The 16,263-nt window shown below is 38.6% G+C and overlaps 1 protein-coding gene across 4 annotated transcripts in view; it reads left to right on the plus strand.

Moving 5' to 3' along the window:
* Nucleotides 1-3,237: 3,237 nt before the first annotated feature.
* The window catches only part of OSBPL6 (oxysterol binding protein-like 6), a 49,658-nt gene continuing 36,632 nt past the window's right edge, over nucleotides 3,238-16,263 (plus strand). For all 4 annotated transcript variants that reach the window (XM_009870577.1, XM_009870578.1, XM_009870582.1 and 1 more), the window contains exon 1: nucleotides 3,238-3,339. In XM_009870577.1, the coding sequence (XP_009868879.1) occupies nucleotides 3,238-3,339 (102 nt within the window). The remainder of the gene's footprint in view (nucleotides 3,340-16,263) is intronic.

The following is a 16,263-nucleotide window of genomic DNA, read 5'->3' on the forward strand; positions in this document are numbered from 1 at the left end:
TTCTCAAATATCCCACTTTCTTTTTTTTTTTCACTTCTAACCCTGAACTGTTTCTTTATCAGAAATTTCTATGTATAAGTAACAGAAATTTGGTATTGAAGTTATTGTTGCTGTTAAATAGGGCAAGAAGAAATGTTTGCTTCTTGTAGTGTGGAGGGGACCAGTTAAGATTTATGTATCATTTTTGAGAGACTGCTATCAATAAATTAGTGTGATTCGTTCAAGTTGTTAGTTAGGTTCAGCAATTTATGCTTGGGAAACACCACAAAACCACTGTGGAGTTTGGCTCAGGTGTAACCCTCTATTTTGTTTTTTTTTTTAAAAAATACCTTTCATAAGAAAATGCCCATACTTCACAGAATCTCAAAGCTAGCAGCTATTTACAAAACTATTTTTCTTGTCTACTGCTTGCTAGCATTGTGTTTTGATTGAAGTGCCAGAACACTGTCCTCCTGTGCCAATACTAAATATAATTTTTTCCACAGGAGTCAACTGAGTGAAGATCAGATGTTTTAAAAAGGGTTTGATTTCCATTTGCCTGAAGGCTGCTCTGCTAAAAAAAATTCAGTGACCTCATAGCTGAGAGTGACTGAAAATTTGTCCTTCTATCTGTTAAGTAACTGTTCTGTACAGCTTTGTGAACTAGGATTCTAATTTTTATGTTCTAATTTACAAAGGTGCATAGACCTTGAGGTATCACTGTTGGTACACCTTTGGCTAAAATTTGCCCGATGCATTTGTAGGATGTGAAAATGCTATTAAACTAGATGAGCAGTCCCTGGTGTGCTAAGATAGAAGGAAAAGCCTCTCCCTGAGTGCGACTTCATTATGTTTTCTTTCTGGAATTCTGAAACAAACACGCTGTGTAGCTTGTTTCTTTCTTCCTGCAACCTCTGTCTTCTTGTAGCTGTTTCTAACAGCTCCAGCACAACCCATCTTCTCAGGCTTCTTTTAGCACGAAGTTGTCATCCTGAAAAGAATAGAGAATTTGCCAAGATGTTCAGGCTATGTGGACATTTTTTTCCTCTTGGAACAGCTATGTCCTCCCATCCATGCCATCAGGATGCTATGTGGGCTCTGTGGACGTTATGTGGGACCTGTAATTCTATGGGAGACTCCTTAATGGATGTGGAAGTTCATCAGAAAGATGGATGAGATTCATGCTTGCAAAAGTGCTGGTAACTCATAAAAGCAAAATCATCCCACTTTCCATAGTACAGCAAACAGAAAAGGTGCCACATATGACTCATCACAGATCTCAGCTCCAGCAGAAGAGTGTGTGTTAGGGAGCAGTATTTGGAAGTTGGTGGCTGCAGTGCACAAAATTTAACTGCCTCTGTGTATCTGGGTTAAGGATGGTATTCTTGCATGGATGTCTGTTGCGATTGGAGAATCTAGACCTATGTCTTTAATATGTTACGATTTCTTGAGCCTGCAGTCATGTCGGAGTGTCAGTTAATGTTTTTTTTTCGCCTGATCTTATTTAACATGGTGCAGAACAGCACCTTCCTCCACACCCATTTAAAGCTAGCTGTGCTGTGCTGACCCTTGGTGTGCTGCCATCACAGTGTACATGAAAGGGCACTATTTCAAAATTAGAGGGTGGGCAGTGGAGAAGATAGATGTTAGCTTCAAGCAGACGACATCATTCAGGGAACGATTTTTTGCAAGGTTAATGGAAGATCAGACAGATATCTATCAGCTGATGCAAGATCAAAGTAGTCTGTTAAACAGTAAGAACTATTACTCTGTTCCTGAGCTGTCATGATGTACTTGAAACAGTTTGACAGTGCATGACAGGTAGTGTTTGGCTATTTATTGAAACACTGCTGCTCGAAGTACCTGTTTTTCTGTTCTTGGATGGAAATTAAAGGTTTAGGTGGAGCGAAGTAAGTGAGGGAAAGCATCTGATACGTGCAGAGAGGTAATACACCTAGCAGTGGCTGAGTAAGCAGTAAAGAGCATGGCCCCTGCAGCGGTGATGGGTTAGCCCTGACCAGCAGCCAAATGCCCCCCCAGCTGCTCAGTGCCCCCTGCCTCGGTGGCATGGGGACAGAAAACAAGGTGAGAAAGCTCATGGGTGGAGGTAAAGACAGGGAGACTGTTCATCAGTTACTGTTGTGGGAAAAACTCAACTCAGGGGAAAATAATTTATTGCCATCTAAAATAGATTTGAGTAGTGAGAAATGAAAGACATGAAAACAACACCTTTCCTCCCCGTTTTTTCCAGGTTCACCTTCACTCCTTCATCCCTGACGCCTCTAGCCTCCCCTTGTCCTAGGCAGCACGGGGAGCTGGTGGTGTTTGTGGTCAGTACACAGCAGTGTTTCCTTACACTTTTCCCCCTGCTCTGACATGGGTTCCCCAGGGGAAAAATCTGCTCAGCTTGGAGGCTGCACAGGCCGCAGTTCCTTCAGCACTATCCACGTCCTCCACGGGCTGCAGGAGTGTCTCTGCTTTGACGCTGGGGCACCTCCCCTGCCCCCTTCCCCAGGGTTGTTTGTCACTTGTTTTCTTCCTCTGCCTTGAGTTTCCTGCCCTTTCTTAAATATCTGCGCTCCTCAGTGAGTTCTCCGGCACTGCAGCCCCATGCCGCTGGGCCTGGGCACCACACCCAGCACGGCAGTGCAGGGTGTCTGAGTTTCCACTCCTTCACTGAGGCCACCCTCTTTGAAAGAGGGACCTGCTTTTAAAAACCAGCTTGTGCAGTCCTTTATCTAACCGCATGATTTTTAAGATGTACTAATTAAAACACGGTGTTCAATGGTGTTTATTTTGTAGAGCAGGTCCTAAGGAGTTACTTGATAATGTTAGGATATTACGCAAGATGGGATAGTGACCCCTTGTTGAAGATTCGTAAGCTCTGCCTGACAATTGCTGTGAATTCCTTAAACCTTTCTGTAGGGTTTTTTGAAAAAATGTAATATACTGTGAGAGTGCTGAACAATGTATTTGTGTTTATACGGGGTAGTTGTTAGAGGAGAAGTAAAAAAACTGGGAGATCTGTTGTATTAAATAGAGACCATCAACAGATTTTTTGGCTGTAGAGCTACTTTGGAGCAAGGGTGTATTCATTCACTCTTTTACATTTTTCTTTGTTAAGGTGCAGTTGAGCTACAATTGATTTCCTCTTTGGCTGTCCATAAACTGTGAAACAAGGATGCAGAAGACTATCCCTTGCCTTTTTGTACATGAGTAATAAGAGCACAAGATCATTACTACAAGTTTGCTGAAAAGATGAGTTCAGAGGAGAAGAGTATATCTCCAGCTCACAAAACGTCCACTCCATCACATAGAAGTGCCTCCTCTTCATCGTCATCTCAGAGGGACAGGAGGCAGGTAAGGAAAAGATCTAGAAGTTTGGAACATCTTGTGGAATGATTAATTTATTTCTGTAATGTGGCTGTCAGTTCTTGCTAGCTTTAAATTAATTTACTTATAGCACTCACTGATATTACTATAACCAAGAACTGCTGATTTCTTTACAAATTTTTCCCCACTTTCTAAAGTGGTTTGAAAAACATTCAGAAGCAATATGGGCACTATGTGTAGCACTGGTGGGAGAAGGATATAATCACACGGACAAGTAGGAAGCGTGTTTTGAAGTCTTTTGGGAAGTGATTTCATGAACCTACTGTTGCTTCAAATTCATTTGTGTCCTTTGTGATTATCTCTTCTCGTAAATCTAACTACAGAGGTACATTATCATTTACAAGGTGATATTTCAATTCAATTCAAATATATCATATTGTTTATCCTTTATGGAATTACCTAACATTATAAATATTATTTGCTTTACTACAAATTTACACTGATTGTCCCATGTCATGTAGTACTAGTCTGGTTATGCTAGACTTCCATTTTCAAGAGACCCTTGTCTTTGTGAATGGACTACGTCTTTTTTTCAGGACCCCTTTCAGATGGAGGATGTATTATTTCTCCTTAAAAAATATTAGGCATTACTTTTTTTTTTTTTTGAGGGTTAGGTGTACAATCTGGCCTCAGCATCAGTAGGAGCACTTCAGAAAGTATCAGAACTATTCACTAGATTTTGGATAGGTTGTTACATGTATATTTACAAATGCAAAGATTGGTACTGAGAGTTGGATTAGAACAGAAACATTATTTTATAACTTTGATCCATGGAATCCTTGAACACTGAATCAACTTCTGACTTAGTTTGACAACATCATGATTAGAAAAGAAATTCACAAAATGTAAGAATAAACCGACTTTGTAATTTAAAATATTGTGAAAATATTTTCATTAATGCAATACTGTCTTGTTTTCAGCTTGACAAGAAAAAGAGGCAGGAAAAGAAATAATTGTTTGCTGTGGCATGCATTTGCGTAAATGGCTATAGCTTAAAAACATATTCCCAGCTACTTCTATACCAGCTAAAGTAGCTTTTTCCCCTTACCTGCCTTATAAAAATTCTGAAAAGTGGGAACTTTGATGAAAATTCTAACATTTACAGCTTTGAATGTAAATGGTCTCACCATAAGGTAGCTTTAAAATGTTAAACCAGGAGAAGTATGATGTATATTTGATAATAAGTAGGAAATGTGTCTGGAATTTAAAAAATAATTTCCATTGCTTTTCAGTGAAGCCAAAAATTGTGTTTTCAGGGGTGATAAATATTTTCCCCTTCATGCCGTACAGGATTTGGGATAGCTGTACTCAGTTAAGTCCTGCTTAGCATATGATCTCCTCTTAGTTTTTCATTAGTTCCATCTGGAGCATGAATGTTGACGTCTTTTGTTTAAAGCATCAGTATATTTTATCCTCTCACATTTAAACCCAAAGAAGGTAAGTGCAAGACTTGTAGAAGCTGCTGAGCTCAGCTAAGAGCATATCCTCTGAGCTCTCTTTGTAATTACGCATTTTGGTACGGTCATGCAAGTGTGAATGAAACAAATTACCTTTTGAGAATATGTGTTACCATAAATCTAATGGCTATTATATCAGTTACCATAGCAACAGGGCAGAGCAAGGTATACCTGTCATCATAATGAAATGGATGCTTAACTTTAAGTCCATATTTGGTCACTGAAATGTGAAACATAACTTTTAAATAATTCTGAAGAGGTCAATGATATGATGCATCCAGACCTTTCTTGGATTCAATAATGTCTGATGATGCTTAACAAGTATATTTGGGCATGTAAATAGGGACAGGAAAGGCTACTGCTAGGTGTTCATTTTTTGCCTTAGTGCTTTCAGTGTTAAAGGCAGAGAAATATCCAGGAGAATGAATGGATGGACAATTTCTTCAGCAGTGAAACTGAGCTATGGTGTGCAGCACAGCGTGAGGTGCGATGGTGCTGTATCCAGGGAAATTAACATACAAATGTTTCCTTTGTGCGTGTACACACAGTAAATCAACTAGCATCATGGAACCATCTACTAATTTCTTTCCTTGCCTGTGGCATTATTTTTATATGTTCTGTTTTTTGTAGGATTTCTCCCAAACACAATGGTAGCTAGGTGATTTTGTTTTGGGGGCTGTTGGGTTTTGCTCTGAAAAGCCTTGAAAATTCTGTCTGGCTGCCTCCTTGGACTCTTCACAGCAGCTAAGAGAAAAGCACCCTTCCTGAAGGGGTAATATGTATGGATATGAGAAGTGATGTGACTGGATGAAGTGTCAATGTAGCTTTCCTTGTCATATGTGAGGATAACACTTGATGTTTCTATATAGTTAATGACTGAAACCTTCTTATCATATGATTCTTGTCAAAGTTATACCAGCAATTATGGAACAGTTTCCCAATAAATTATGGCGCGGGAGGCTGAATGAATGTGAACATGGCTGTGACAAATCACTGCAGGGAGAGTGGAAAATGTCGTGCTGTATATAATGCTGGCTTTTTAATGTAGTTTTCTTATTTGTGCATAATATATCACCTAAGAGAGCAGTCAGCAAAAGCTTTGACATTGCCAATTTGCAGGCTTCATGACTAAGTAAGAAATGAACAGATGACTGAAGCCAGCGATAACAATAAAATGAGGTTCAAATTTTTCTCATCACAGGAACTTTACGTCATTCATTTTCATCAAAATAGTGGTTAATTTGGACTATTAGGTAGAATAAGGCCCAGGACCAACTTGTTCTGCTTAATCCCTGAGCTGAGCAGGGTGGTAGGGTGGTTTTGGTGTCCTTGATAAGGAATGCTTCAGAAACGAGCAGCAGCAGTTTTTCCTGAACTGTGGAGCTGTTGTAGAGCCTAGAAACACTATTGTTTCCACAGTCGGGAGATCTCACCAAGAAAACTAAGAGTCTGCATAAAAATGTGAGCATAAAAACTGCAGTTCTGACAGCCTCTTTTGTGGAACATGCTGGAAAGGGAGATTCTTGGTTTTAATACCTCTTGAAACCCTGAAAAGGCTAGTCATGTTCTGTTGCACAAACTAACACTGTTTTTAGTAAGTACAGCTGAATATGATGTTGTGTGTTCAGTTTGAGTGTAAGTTCTTTATAAATATTCTGTATTTTATTTATCGATCATGCGTGCAAGTCATACTGCAGACTGTAATAGCTTATATATTCTCTGCAATGCACGGGCAGTAATATTGTGCTGAGAAGGCAGAAAGAAGTAAATACATTGCAGGGTTAACAATGTGCAGTTTGGTAAATTGAGGCCTGACCCCAGGCTATGAAACAGAGGGAGTGATAGGAAGGAGAGTAATGGAAGGAGAGTTGTAGTAATGAGATTGTGAAAAAGGGAGAGATTTTGATTTTTCTGTCTACTATCTAAAGGGTAAGTAATACACAATGTGAACTGGTTTTAGCAATGTCTGCTGTTTTAAATGCAAGAATTTACCTTCTAATGTCTTGATTTTCTTTTTGATCTTTTAGGGGAGTAGGGATGATCAAGCTGTTATCTCTTCCTCTCTTGTTTCTCCTTGTCAGATGGCTGTTTCAACAAATCCTCAGTTCTTTTCCCACACAGCAAACAGAAAAAGAGAAAATCTTCTAGTCCCATTACATTTAGCCTTGTGTGGTCACCTTCCTACTAGGAGAGCTTTCATATTTCAAACGACTATTGCCCTGTGTAAAGGTAGGGGCTTTGAAAGGTAGGCGAAAAGTAGGGGCTTTGAAAGAAAAAGATTTTTCCAGAGCAGTAATACAATAATCAGCTGCTTTTCAGATATTTATTTATTTGTTGTGGTTTTTTTTTTTCCCTTTAAGAGCAATATTGACTAATAGAAGGGGTGTACTCAAGTGATGCAGAAAGGGCTGAAAGTGTTTACCTGACCTTGAAATTTAGGAGTCAAGCATGTTTCCAAACTCAAGGCTCTGGTCTTGCCTAGAAGTCTGTGCTGGAAAATGCCTAGTTAGCTTTTTATAACCACTAGATTTTAATTGTCAAAGTAGTCTCCTGCAAACAATATTTCCCAGGGTGAGTATCACCATTTTGTGGGTGTAAAAGCTTTAATGACAGTGGAAGGATCAAGTCCTTTGTCTGTGGCAACCTTAACCAAATCTTAGTTTAGAGAGTGACTGGAAGACTGTAAAAAAGTTACTGCAGTAGATGAGTCTGGGCATGAGGTGTATGGTACCTGGAAAAAAGGACTAATAATTGTTATTTGGATATAGGGCTGCAGTAGAAATCTAGGCCTCACAGTACTATGAACTGTATTAAGCATGTAATAAAAGGCAATTATTAACATACAGTGTTGATAAGATGATACAGACGTAGATTGGGAGCAGAAAAAGAGAGGGGCGACTTGGGTGTTGTCCTTTTCATGAACTAATGATGAAGCATAATGAGATGTGAATAATAGGAAAAAAACATGGGTTCCATGTTAATTCTAGAATTTCACGCTTTCAGATAACATTAAGAAGAGCAAAAGTAGAATCATGAAGGGAAGTCTCTTGGATAAAGAAAATGCCATCAGATTATTCCTAGGAACTAATGAGCTGCAAATTTTTCGTAGATGTACTGCAGGACCCTCAGGTTCCGTGAGTCTGAGTTCACAGGGGCAATCTGTGTGCTGCAGCAAGGGAGTGGTGCAGGTGGGACAAGAAGGGCTGAGGAGTGGGGTGCTCACCTGTGTGGTGTAGAGAGCAATAGATGCTTGATTTAGAGAGTGAGACTCAGGAAAGGAATAGGTGAAGGAAATAGTTCCAGGAGAGAGAACTGGCTGGGCCAAATGCTTCATGAGGTTGTAGGACATGAAACTAAGAAGCTAGGACTTGTTTGTAGGGAGAACAACAGCTGGCTGAAAAATTAAGGGCAGAGCAGAGAGAAGAAAAGCAAGAAAAGCTGGGGTTTTTTTTGTGATCAAGAGGATCTGGAAGTGTTGGTTGGTGTGTAGAAGGGAACAAAAAAAATCACAAACAATTTTTCATTCCAACTGCTTGATGTTTAAGAAGCTCTTTTGCTTGTGGTTATTCTAAGCAATAGCAGATTCACTTTCTATCTGTCCCACAGAAAAAGCGATCTAGTATTTGAGACTGAAGTTACTTAATGCAAAATCATGGGGTTTCAAATGAGAGACCTGCCATTGCTATTGCTTTGACTCCTGTTGCTGCTACACCTGTCCTCGTTCAATGAGAAATAGCAGAACAGTGGCAATAGGAAGAGATGTGGCAGGAGCAGCATTTCAGCCACTAGTGCTTTTCCCTTGATGGGCTTGGTGGGAAGGGTAAGGTCCATCATTTACACAGATCCGTCTTGCCTGCTGGAAATTCAAGTCCTTTGGAACAGCCTCTCTCTTTTCATTGTCCCATTTTATTCAGCATTTTTAATGTTTTTTTCTGGGAGACTGGGAACAATTAGATGTGCGAGGGTTCATGAAGGGATAGGAGAGAGTGTTCATGCTCATGTAGTTTATTGGTTTTGGTTTTAGTATATTGAGATACCTCAAGCTCAACTTCCTCTTTGTTTATGACCACTTGCAATCGGTGACACAGTATCAAGAATGTTTTTGTGGTTTCATTACAGATTTCTGCCTCATAAACAATGACAATATAATTAGTTGGCATTCTTGCCATATCTGCCTGTCTGTCCAGTATGCCTTAGTCAGTGTTGCTCATACAAGACTGCAATGTAACATAACGTAATATATTCCATGTGAAAGAGAAGTCTGAGGACATTTATATGCCCCCTTTATCCTTAAACTGAGTAGCAACCAACATGCTTGCTCAATACTGACAGCCTGATGTGACATATGGGAAAAAATGATTGGTGGTTACCTGTAAATTTCACTTGTTTCTGTCTCTCTGTAACTTAAAAGAAAGGAAGGCAAGGATGGACAGCTGTATAGTAGTTAAGGTATAGACCTGAGAACATAGAGCCTTAGTTTTGCCCTGCAGCAAAGCATAGATTTAAGAGCATTTTTACTTCTCGGTAGTTTGCGAGAATTATTTCTATAATAATTATTAATCTCCTTGAGAGTTTCAGACAGAAGATGCTACTAAATGCCAAGTACTGTTATACAGTGATGTAATTCTCTTTTGCTCTCTTTCTTACTTAACTCTCTTCACATAATACAGTTGAAGCAGCATTAGAGCAGGATGTGTTAAATAAGTACTTTAAAGGCAACAACTCACTGAAGCAAACAAATGTTCTGACGGAGCCAAGGAATGAGGTGGCAAAATTATTAACAAAAACATGCAATTTTTCTTTAAATTGATTAACTCCTGCTACTCTATAAGATTTTTTTTTAATATATAATCCTGTGTCTTTCATAACAGAGTCTGAAAAGTTCCTTAGATTTAGGAGTTAGTGGATCTTACTTCAATATCTGAAAAAATGTCTGAAACAATGAATAGAGTAACTTACAAAGCTGTAGAACACCCATATGAATGTTACATCAAGTTCAATGCCCATAACAGTCAAATGAAATCGTAAATCTCAGGCCTGCTAGATTCCTTTTGCATCACTCAAGTGGGTAACAGTGAACTACTTGATGAGTAAACGTACACACGTGGCACAGTCAGAGCTGCAGAAGGAGGTAAGGGCTCTCTAAGCAAAGCTTTCCGGACTACAGATTTGTCCAGGGATGAGATAGGAACCTGTCTAAGCAAGACTTGAAGGCACTGGTTCAGATGGACCTCAGGGGTGAGGCAGGCCTCCACCTGAGCACTGGTGCTGCTGGATGCATTGAAAGTATGAGACAGTCCAGCTCTGGTGGGGGAATGCTTGGGGTCAGGGCTGCTGGCAGCAACACACACGCAGGAGCCCGGTTTAGGCTCACTCTTCATATGTTTTGAAGCCAGCCTGGAGGCACACAGCTGATGTCCCTCATCTTGTGCCTCCGTTTCTGACTAGAGTTTACATGACTGGTAGATAAATGGCAATCAGAAGAACTATGTCTCTGTGCATGTGCACTGGATTGGCCCTCTCACATCAATAGATATTTGGATCATGCCTGTCCCTATCCTTGGTATTAATATCTATAGTAGCCTGGAAACAACATTTCCCAGAGTACAATCCTGGAGATTAACAAAGGGAGATCATAGAATCATAGAATCATAGAATCATAGAATCATAGAATGGCCTGGGTTGGAATGGACCTTAGAGATCATTTAAGCCAACCTCCCTGTCATAGCCAGGGGCGCCACCTCTCGACTAGATCAGGCAACACATGGGGACGATTTCGCTTTCTAAGAAATACTTGGCCTTAAAGCTGTTGAAGAAACAAAATGGAGCAGTCAAGGAGAGACAGACAGCCTGGTCCATAAGGCAAGCCAGCACAATGCCAGAAAGACCTGTAAGGTCTTGACAGTGATAGCACGCACACCAGCCTGTCCCACGGGGCCATGTGTACATGTTCTCTGAGCTTTGTGAACATTGCTGTCTGAGTTGCTTTACCTCTAGGAGTGCTTTACAGACTGTATCAAGAATGCTGAAGTGCAGATATATGCTATGAAGAAAGATTTCTTTTTTTAAACTGTGTCAGTTTGATTAGAAATGGTGTATGTGACTTTTACAAAACCTAGGAAATTGCTCACATAAAAGCCTAATTACCTGTGCAAATTATGACAGATAATTTAAAGTGATGTTTTCAGCACACGGTCACTTGTGTTCCTCCTGTCTCATTTTTTCCCCCCTCTGTGCATGTTCATACCTACATGAGCATGTCTCACTTTCCTTGAGAATATAAACTGAAAGGTCAGCTTGCATGCTTTAAAAAAAAGAATATTCATACAATTCAAGTGTCCTTAAACACTGATTGATATTATCATCATATGCACTCATTTTCTAATTGTAACTCCATCCAAAATGGGCTTTCTGGGATCAGTAAGGACTGTTTGTGTACATGCACATGCATGAATTTAGAGGGAAGAAGTGCAACACTTTTGAAATGTCGTTTGGGAGTTCTTGGAAACAAATGGAGGGAGAAGAAAAAGAAACATGATTTTCTTTTAATTCTTTCATCCTGAAAAGTAGAGAGAGGGTGATGGCAGGTATGATATGAAGGCTTCTGTTTTGAAGACATTTGTGTATGATTTGGTTTATCCACATTCAGGATGTACAAATGTATTAGGCAGAATAAATATGTGTCTTAGTAAAGCTTTTTTGCTGTTCTGACATTTCTCTCTTTCTGTTTTTATTAAATACTTTATCCTGGAATTGAAAATGAAGCTCTTACATGCAAACTTTTTTTTTCCCAGTAGAATAAGTATTCATGTATTTAAAAAGTGACTAAAAATTTCTGAACCCCCCTGTTTTTCTAGCTCCTATATTTTTGTACTGCATATATTAAAGTTTAAAGGTGTCCTGGTTTGAGAACTAGCCCTAATCCTTGACAAAAGGATATTGAGAAAGTCTAAGTGGGTAGTTTATACCAGGATGTGAAAGAGAGTCTCAGGAAGAAAGAACTTTCTTTTTTTGAACCTATGCACTTTTTTATGTGGGTGTCCATTTATTAAAGTCAAAACTGCACATATTTTTGAAAGAAGGCCAGTCAATGTGCCTAGAATGCTTTCATTAGTTAATGAATTTATGTATCAAGAAATGATTTTCTTCTGTGTGTACAATTTTATTCTGCCTCCTTTTTTTTAACTACCTAAGCACTGATAAAATGAATTGCTAGCCTGAGTCTATTTAGCAAAATATCAGTTTATTTTAATTCTGATTATTCCATAGTTTTAGAAAAGCTTTGTATCATTAGCAAACGTTTGAATTCTCTCTGTCAGATATGTCACGTCAACGTATCTGTTTGCTTTATTTTGAGATAAGAGTGACAAAGGAGAAGATTGTCATTAAAGACTCAGACTGCAACTTGGTATTAATTCCAAACCATAGCTTTGGCAAAGAGAAGATTGCTGTTACAATGATAGCTCTTTTCTGCTTTATCCAGTTGTGCTAATACTTCCAAGAAGCTTTTCAAAGGAGCAAGAGCTTATTTCTCGTCAGAGTTTGTCAAAAAGTACCTTGAAAAGCAAAGGCTTCATTGCTTCCAGAGCCTCAAATCACTGACGTGAAATGCTCTGTACAATACAAAGCTAGGGTTCTAGAAAGGGCTGACAGAGACCTCCTGAGCTGTAACAAGTCCTTGACATTTCTGTAACACAAGAAGTATTTATTTTTCATGTCCCAGGAAAGAAATAGAGGCATACTTACCTGTATGTTATCAATATGCTACAAAACTGCTGCCTAGATATGCTTGTCTTTCAGTAAAAACGTTACAAAGAGAAAATGTTGCTCTTAAGCACATTTCTGTACAAGACGAGCATGTGCTACCAGAGGAAAAAAAAAAAGAAAAGAATTATTACATATGTTATTCATAAACTATTGTTAGGTTCTTTTGTCTGTTGGTTGGTAGCCCAGATTGTTGAAAACAGCTATGGAGCAGTGTCAGTAGGAGAGACCGAGGGTGAGAATAGGTTCGTTGTTGCTTTATACAAAGCAAAAAAAAAGTCCTAGAAGAAAGACAGCAGAAATACACTGGTGGAGACGTGGTAGTTTCACTTTGTACTCACCCTTCTCTTGCAGTGATACTCAAGACATTCAAGTGATATTCCAACATGAACAGAAGGAAAGCCAGAGCTGACTGAGAAGCAGCCTAAGATAAAAACAGATTTCAATGTTATTCCATTTGCAAATAATATTGTAGATGAAGTCAGCATATATGTATTTAAAAGGCAGTAAAACTGGTATGTTTGCAGTCAAATTTGAAATATAGCAGCGATAACTGAGGAATACTATGGTTTTAGCTGAGAACAAGTGATTAAGCATTGCGCTTCATACTAAGCAGAACTCAAAACCACAGGTCTCCGCAGGGGTAGTAAGGCTGCAAAAAGAATGCCAAAGAATAGCAGATAATAAAAGATGCACTTGTTAGTCCCTCAGACTGAAATAAAAACTAACACAAGCAACTCATAGAGAAAAAGCTCGATTTAAATTACTGTTGAAGAACAGTGTACACGTTATGGGTGTTGAAGACTGCTGAATACTGCGAGCAAACAAAATAACCCACCAATTCTTTTTCATTAATGAACTGCCGGACACGTTTTGGGGGCATTTCTGAACTAAAGAATGTCTGAGTCCAGTGTGAAAGAAAAATGCCTCACTAGCTTGTCTTTTTCTTGAAAAAGAATAAATTATAAATGAGAGAGAAATCCTTGCATTAAATACCATTAAATTCCATTAGGTAGTTAAGCAGAGAAGCAAAAAGGGAGGCATGAGCATCAGAGTTGTTCTTCACTGGATTTCATGTCTGCTTACCTAATATCTCCTTTTTTCCCTTCCCTTTGAAAAAAAGTTGAGTGTCTTTTCTTTTAATGGGATGCCAGATTCAGTTAAGAAATGTTGAGGTCTTCAGCCTCTGGCCTGATGGAGATCTGGGGCTCCATGTGTTTGTTCTGGTGGATGAGGTGAAAAGGCACTGAACTCCTCACTGAGAAAAGAAATTGGTGAGATACATAAAAGAAAGATATTGTAAAATAACATTTTCCATTCTTGTCCTCCAGAGAAGATGAGAATACGAAACAACAGCATACTATTATTCTCTCCATCAGCATCCTTCTCCCTCACATATCTTTGGGAAAAAATATGAAAAAAAATGCGGAGCCAAATCGACATTTGTGTTCCCCATGTGTAGGCTTAGGGGCATTTTGGGGCAAATGTACGCTCACATTTGGTGTTTGTTCTGAATAGACTTAAAACGGAAAGGATTGTAGTTAGGGCTAAGGTTTAGCAATGGGATTGCGGAGCAATTTCAGCTAAACTCGTAATCTTGTTGAATTAATGTCCAAGACCACACAGAATTTGATGGTACTGGCACTTTTCTCCAGGACAAGCTGGCTACACTGCACAGGCAGTCCTGAAGCATGAGGGGGCGTCTGAGCAGAGGTTGATACTGGAGAATAGAGGAGCAATGCAGTACCTGATTTTTGACTTCTTGTATTCTTGGGATGAGAGGAGTGAGAGTACCAGGCTGGTTGATATGCCTAGATTAACGGATTATCAATTTTTCTGTTTATATAAAAAAAACATAGAAGCTGTATTCTGCCTCTTCCTTTTCTTCTCAATAACCTTTTCTTAACTGCTTCCTTCACCAACTGTATTTTTCTCATTAAAACAAAAAAGAAAACAAAAAATACAGAAAGCAAACTGATAACTTCAAGTTCTAAATAACTTTTATTTCTGTGATGCTAAATAACTAAACTTTTCTATTATAAAAATTGCTGCTTTTGCAAATGTCAAATAATTGTGTAATTTCTAGTTGTATTTTTACATAAAAATAATATGCATTAATGTAAACCATTCTGCACAAAATTAATATCTCTTAACATTATGCTAGAGACATGTCACAAATTTAAAGAAGTTGTCTTTTGTCATCATAATAGTGGCCATGACAGAAAAGAATTGGCAAGCAAACATTTACAGACAACAAGACAACACTTCTTGATGTAAGGAATTCAAGGAAGGCAATTTTACTTTAAGTGTTCGTATTCTTATTTCCAAACAAATAGTTGAATAAGTCAGCACTCATTAAACTGCCATTAGTTAATAATCTATTTCTCAACTGAAGTGGAACTGTAATGACTGCGGGCTGATTAAATAAATAAATTAAAAAATAAAAAAACACAACACTCCCTTGCCTTAAAATCATGCAATTGAAAATGTCACTGGAAATCTGGCAAGCCAAGGGCTGTTGGGTTACTCCATTCTAAATATTGTATAACATGAAACTGCAGTTATGTAACAACAAACTGCAGCAGCTGCTACATATGAGACCTTCAGAACATCTGTTTTGGGCATTGCTCCATCTCAAGATGGAGGGATTCCTGCCTGCCAGACAAAACTGGCAAGAAAGCTGGGACTCGTCCTGATTATGCTAATCAAGTGGCATTTTAATCTTCCTTGGAGGAACAAATTTAGGCTTTCTTCTACATTGTTTAAATGTGATACTGCATGCATAAGTAGCATTTCACTTATTCAGTGAGAAAACTTTATCATAGTTTATCATCAGTAACTTGTGATGCTCAGCTCAACCAAGCATATTAAATTATTTGACATGTAGTGTAGGAACTTGTGCTACATAAATACAAGTGGGGCTTTGACAAACCTGGTATAGTGGGAGGTGCCCTTGCCCATGGCAGCAGCATTGGAGCTAGATGGTCTTTAAGATGCCTTCCAAACTAAACCATTCCATGATTCTATGAAATATTTTCCTTATCTGGCTAGCAATAGACATTTGGCTAAGTAATAAGATTGGCCTTTCTTTGATAAAGCAGATGATTTTGAAGCATAGATGACAAAGCTTTTGCTGCTTGGCCCTGGGGAATGTGGTAGGTAACATAATATTGCTGCTTTTCCACATTCTTTACTGTAAAATTAAATTAAAAGTAACAGAAAACATATGCTAATTGTTGTTGCATAGTGGCAGTGATGCTTATTAATCTCTACTGACAACAGAGTCATATTTCCTATTCTCAATCACAGTTGCAAATTGAAAGGGAACAATGAAGGTCTCTGTGTTGCTTTGCAGCAAGATCTGGTCTGTGTTGTATATGCATTTATATGAACAGCTGTGCTTATCTTCATTTACTTAGGTTATGGTCCTTATGTACTTAGTTACCTGTACAAACAATAATATTTACTCTGCTATTTGTATGTATTTTTATACTCTCTGATTGTTTCTGCTGTCACTTGTACCTGTGTAATCTCTTCTTCAGTGAATGTTAAGAAGCTTAATTGTGAACAAAACTTAATTGTTGTTTTCAGCTGAGAAAAACTTACCCTTTTCAGAGGGTAGTTGCAATTGCAAGTTTTTGCTACATGTCCTGGAAATTAAATACTTTTA

Source organism: Apaloderma vittatum, unplaced genomic scaffold (assembly GCF_000703405.1).
Source record: "Apaloderma vittatum isolate BGI_N311 unplaced genomic scaffold, ASM70340v1 scaffold25645, whole genome shotgun sequence".
NCBI lineage: Eukaryota > Metazoa > Chordata > Aves > Trogoniformes > Trogonidae > Apaloderma > Apaloderma vittatum.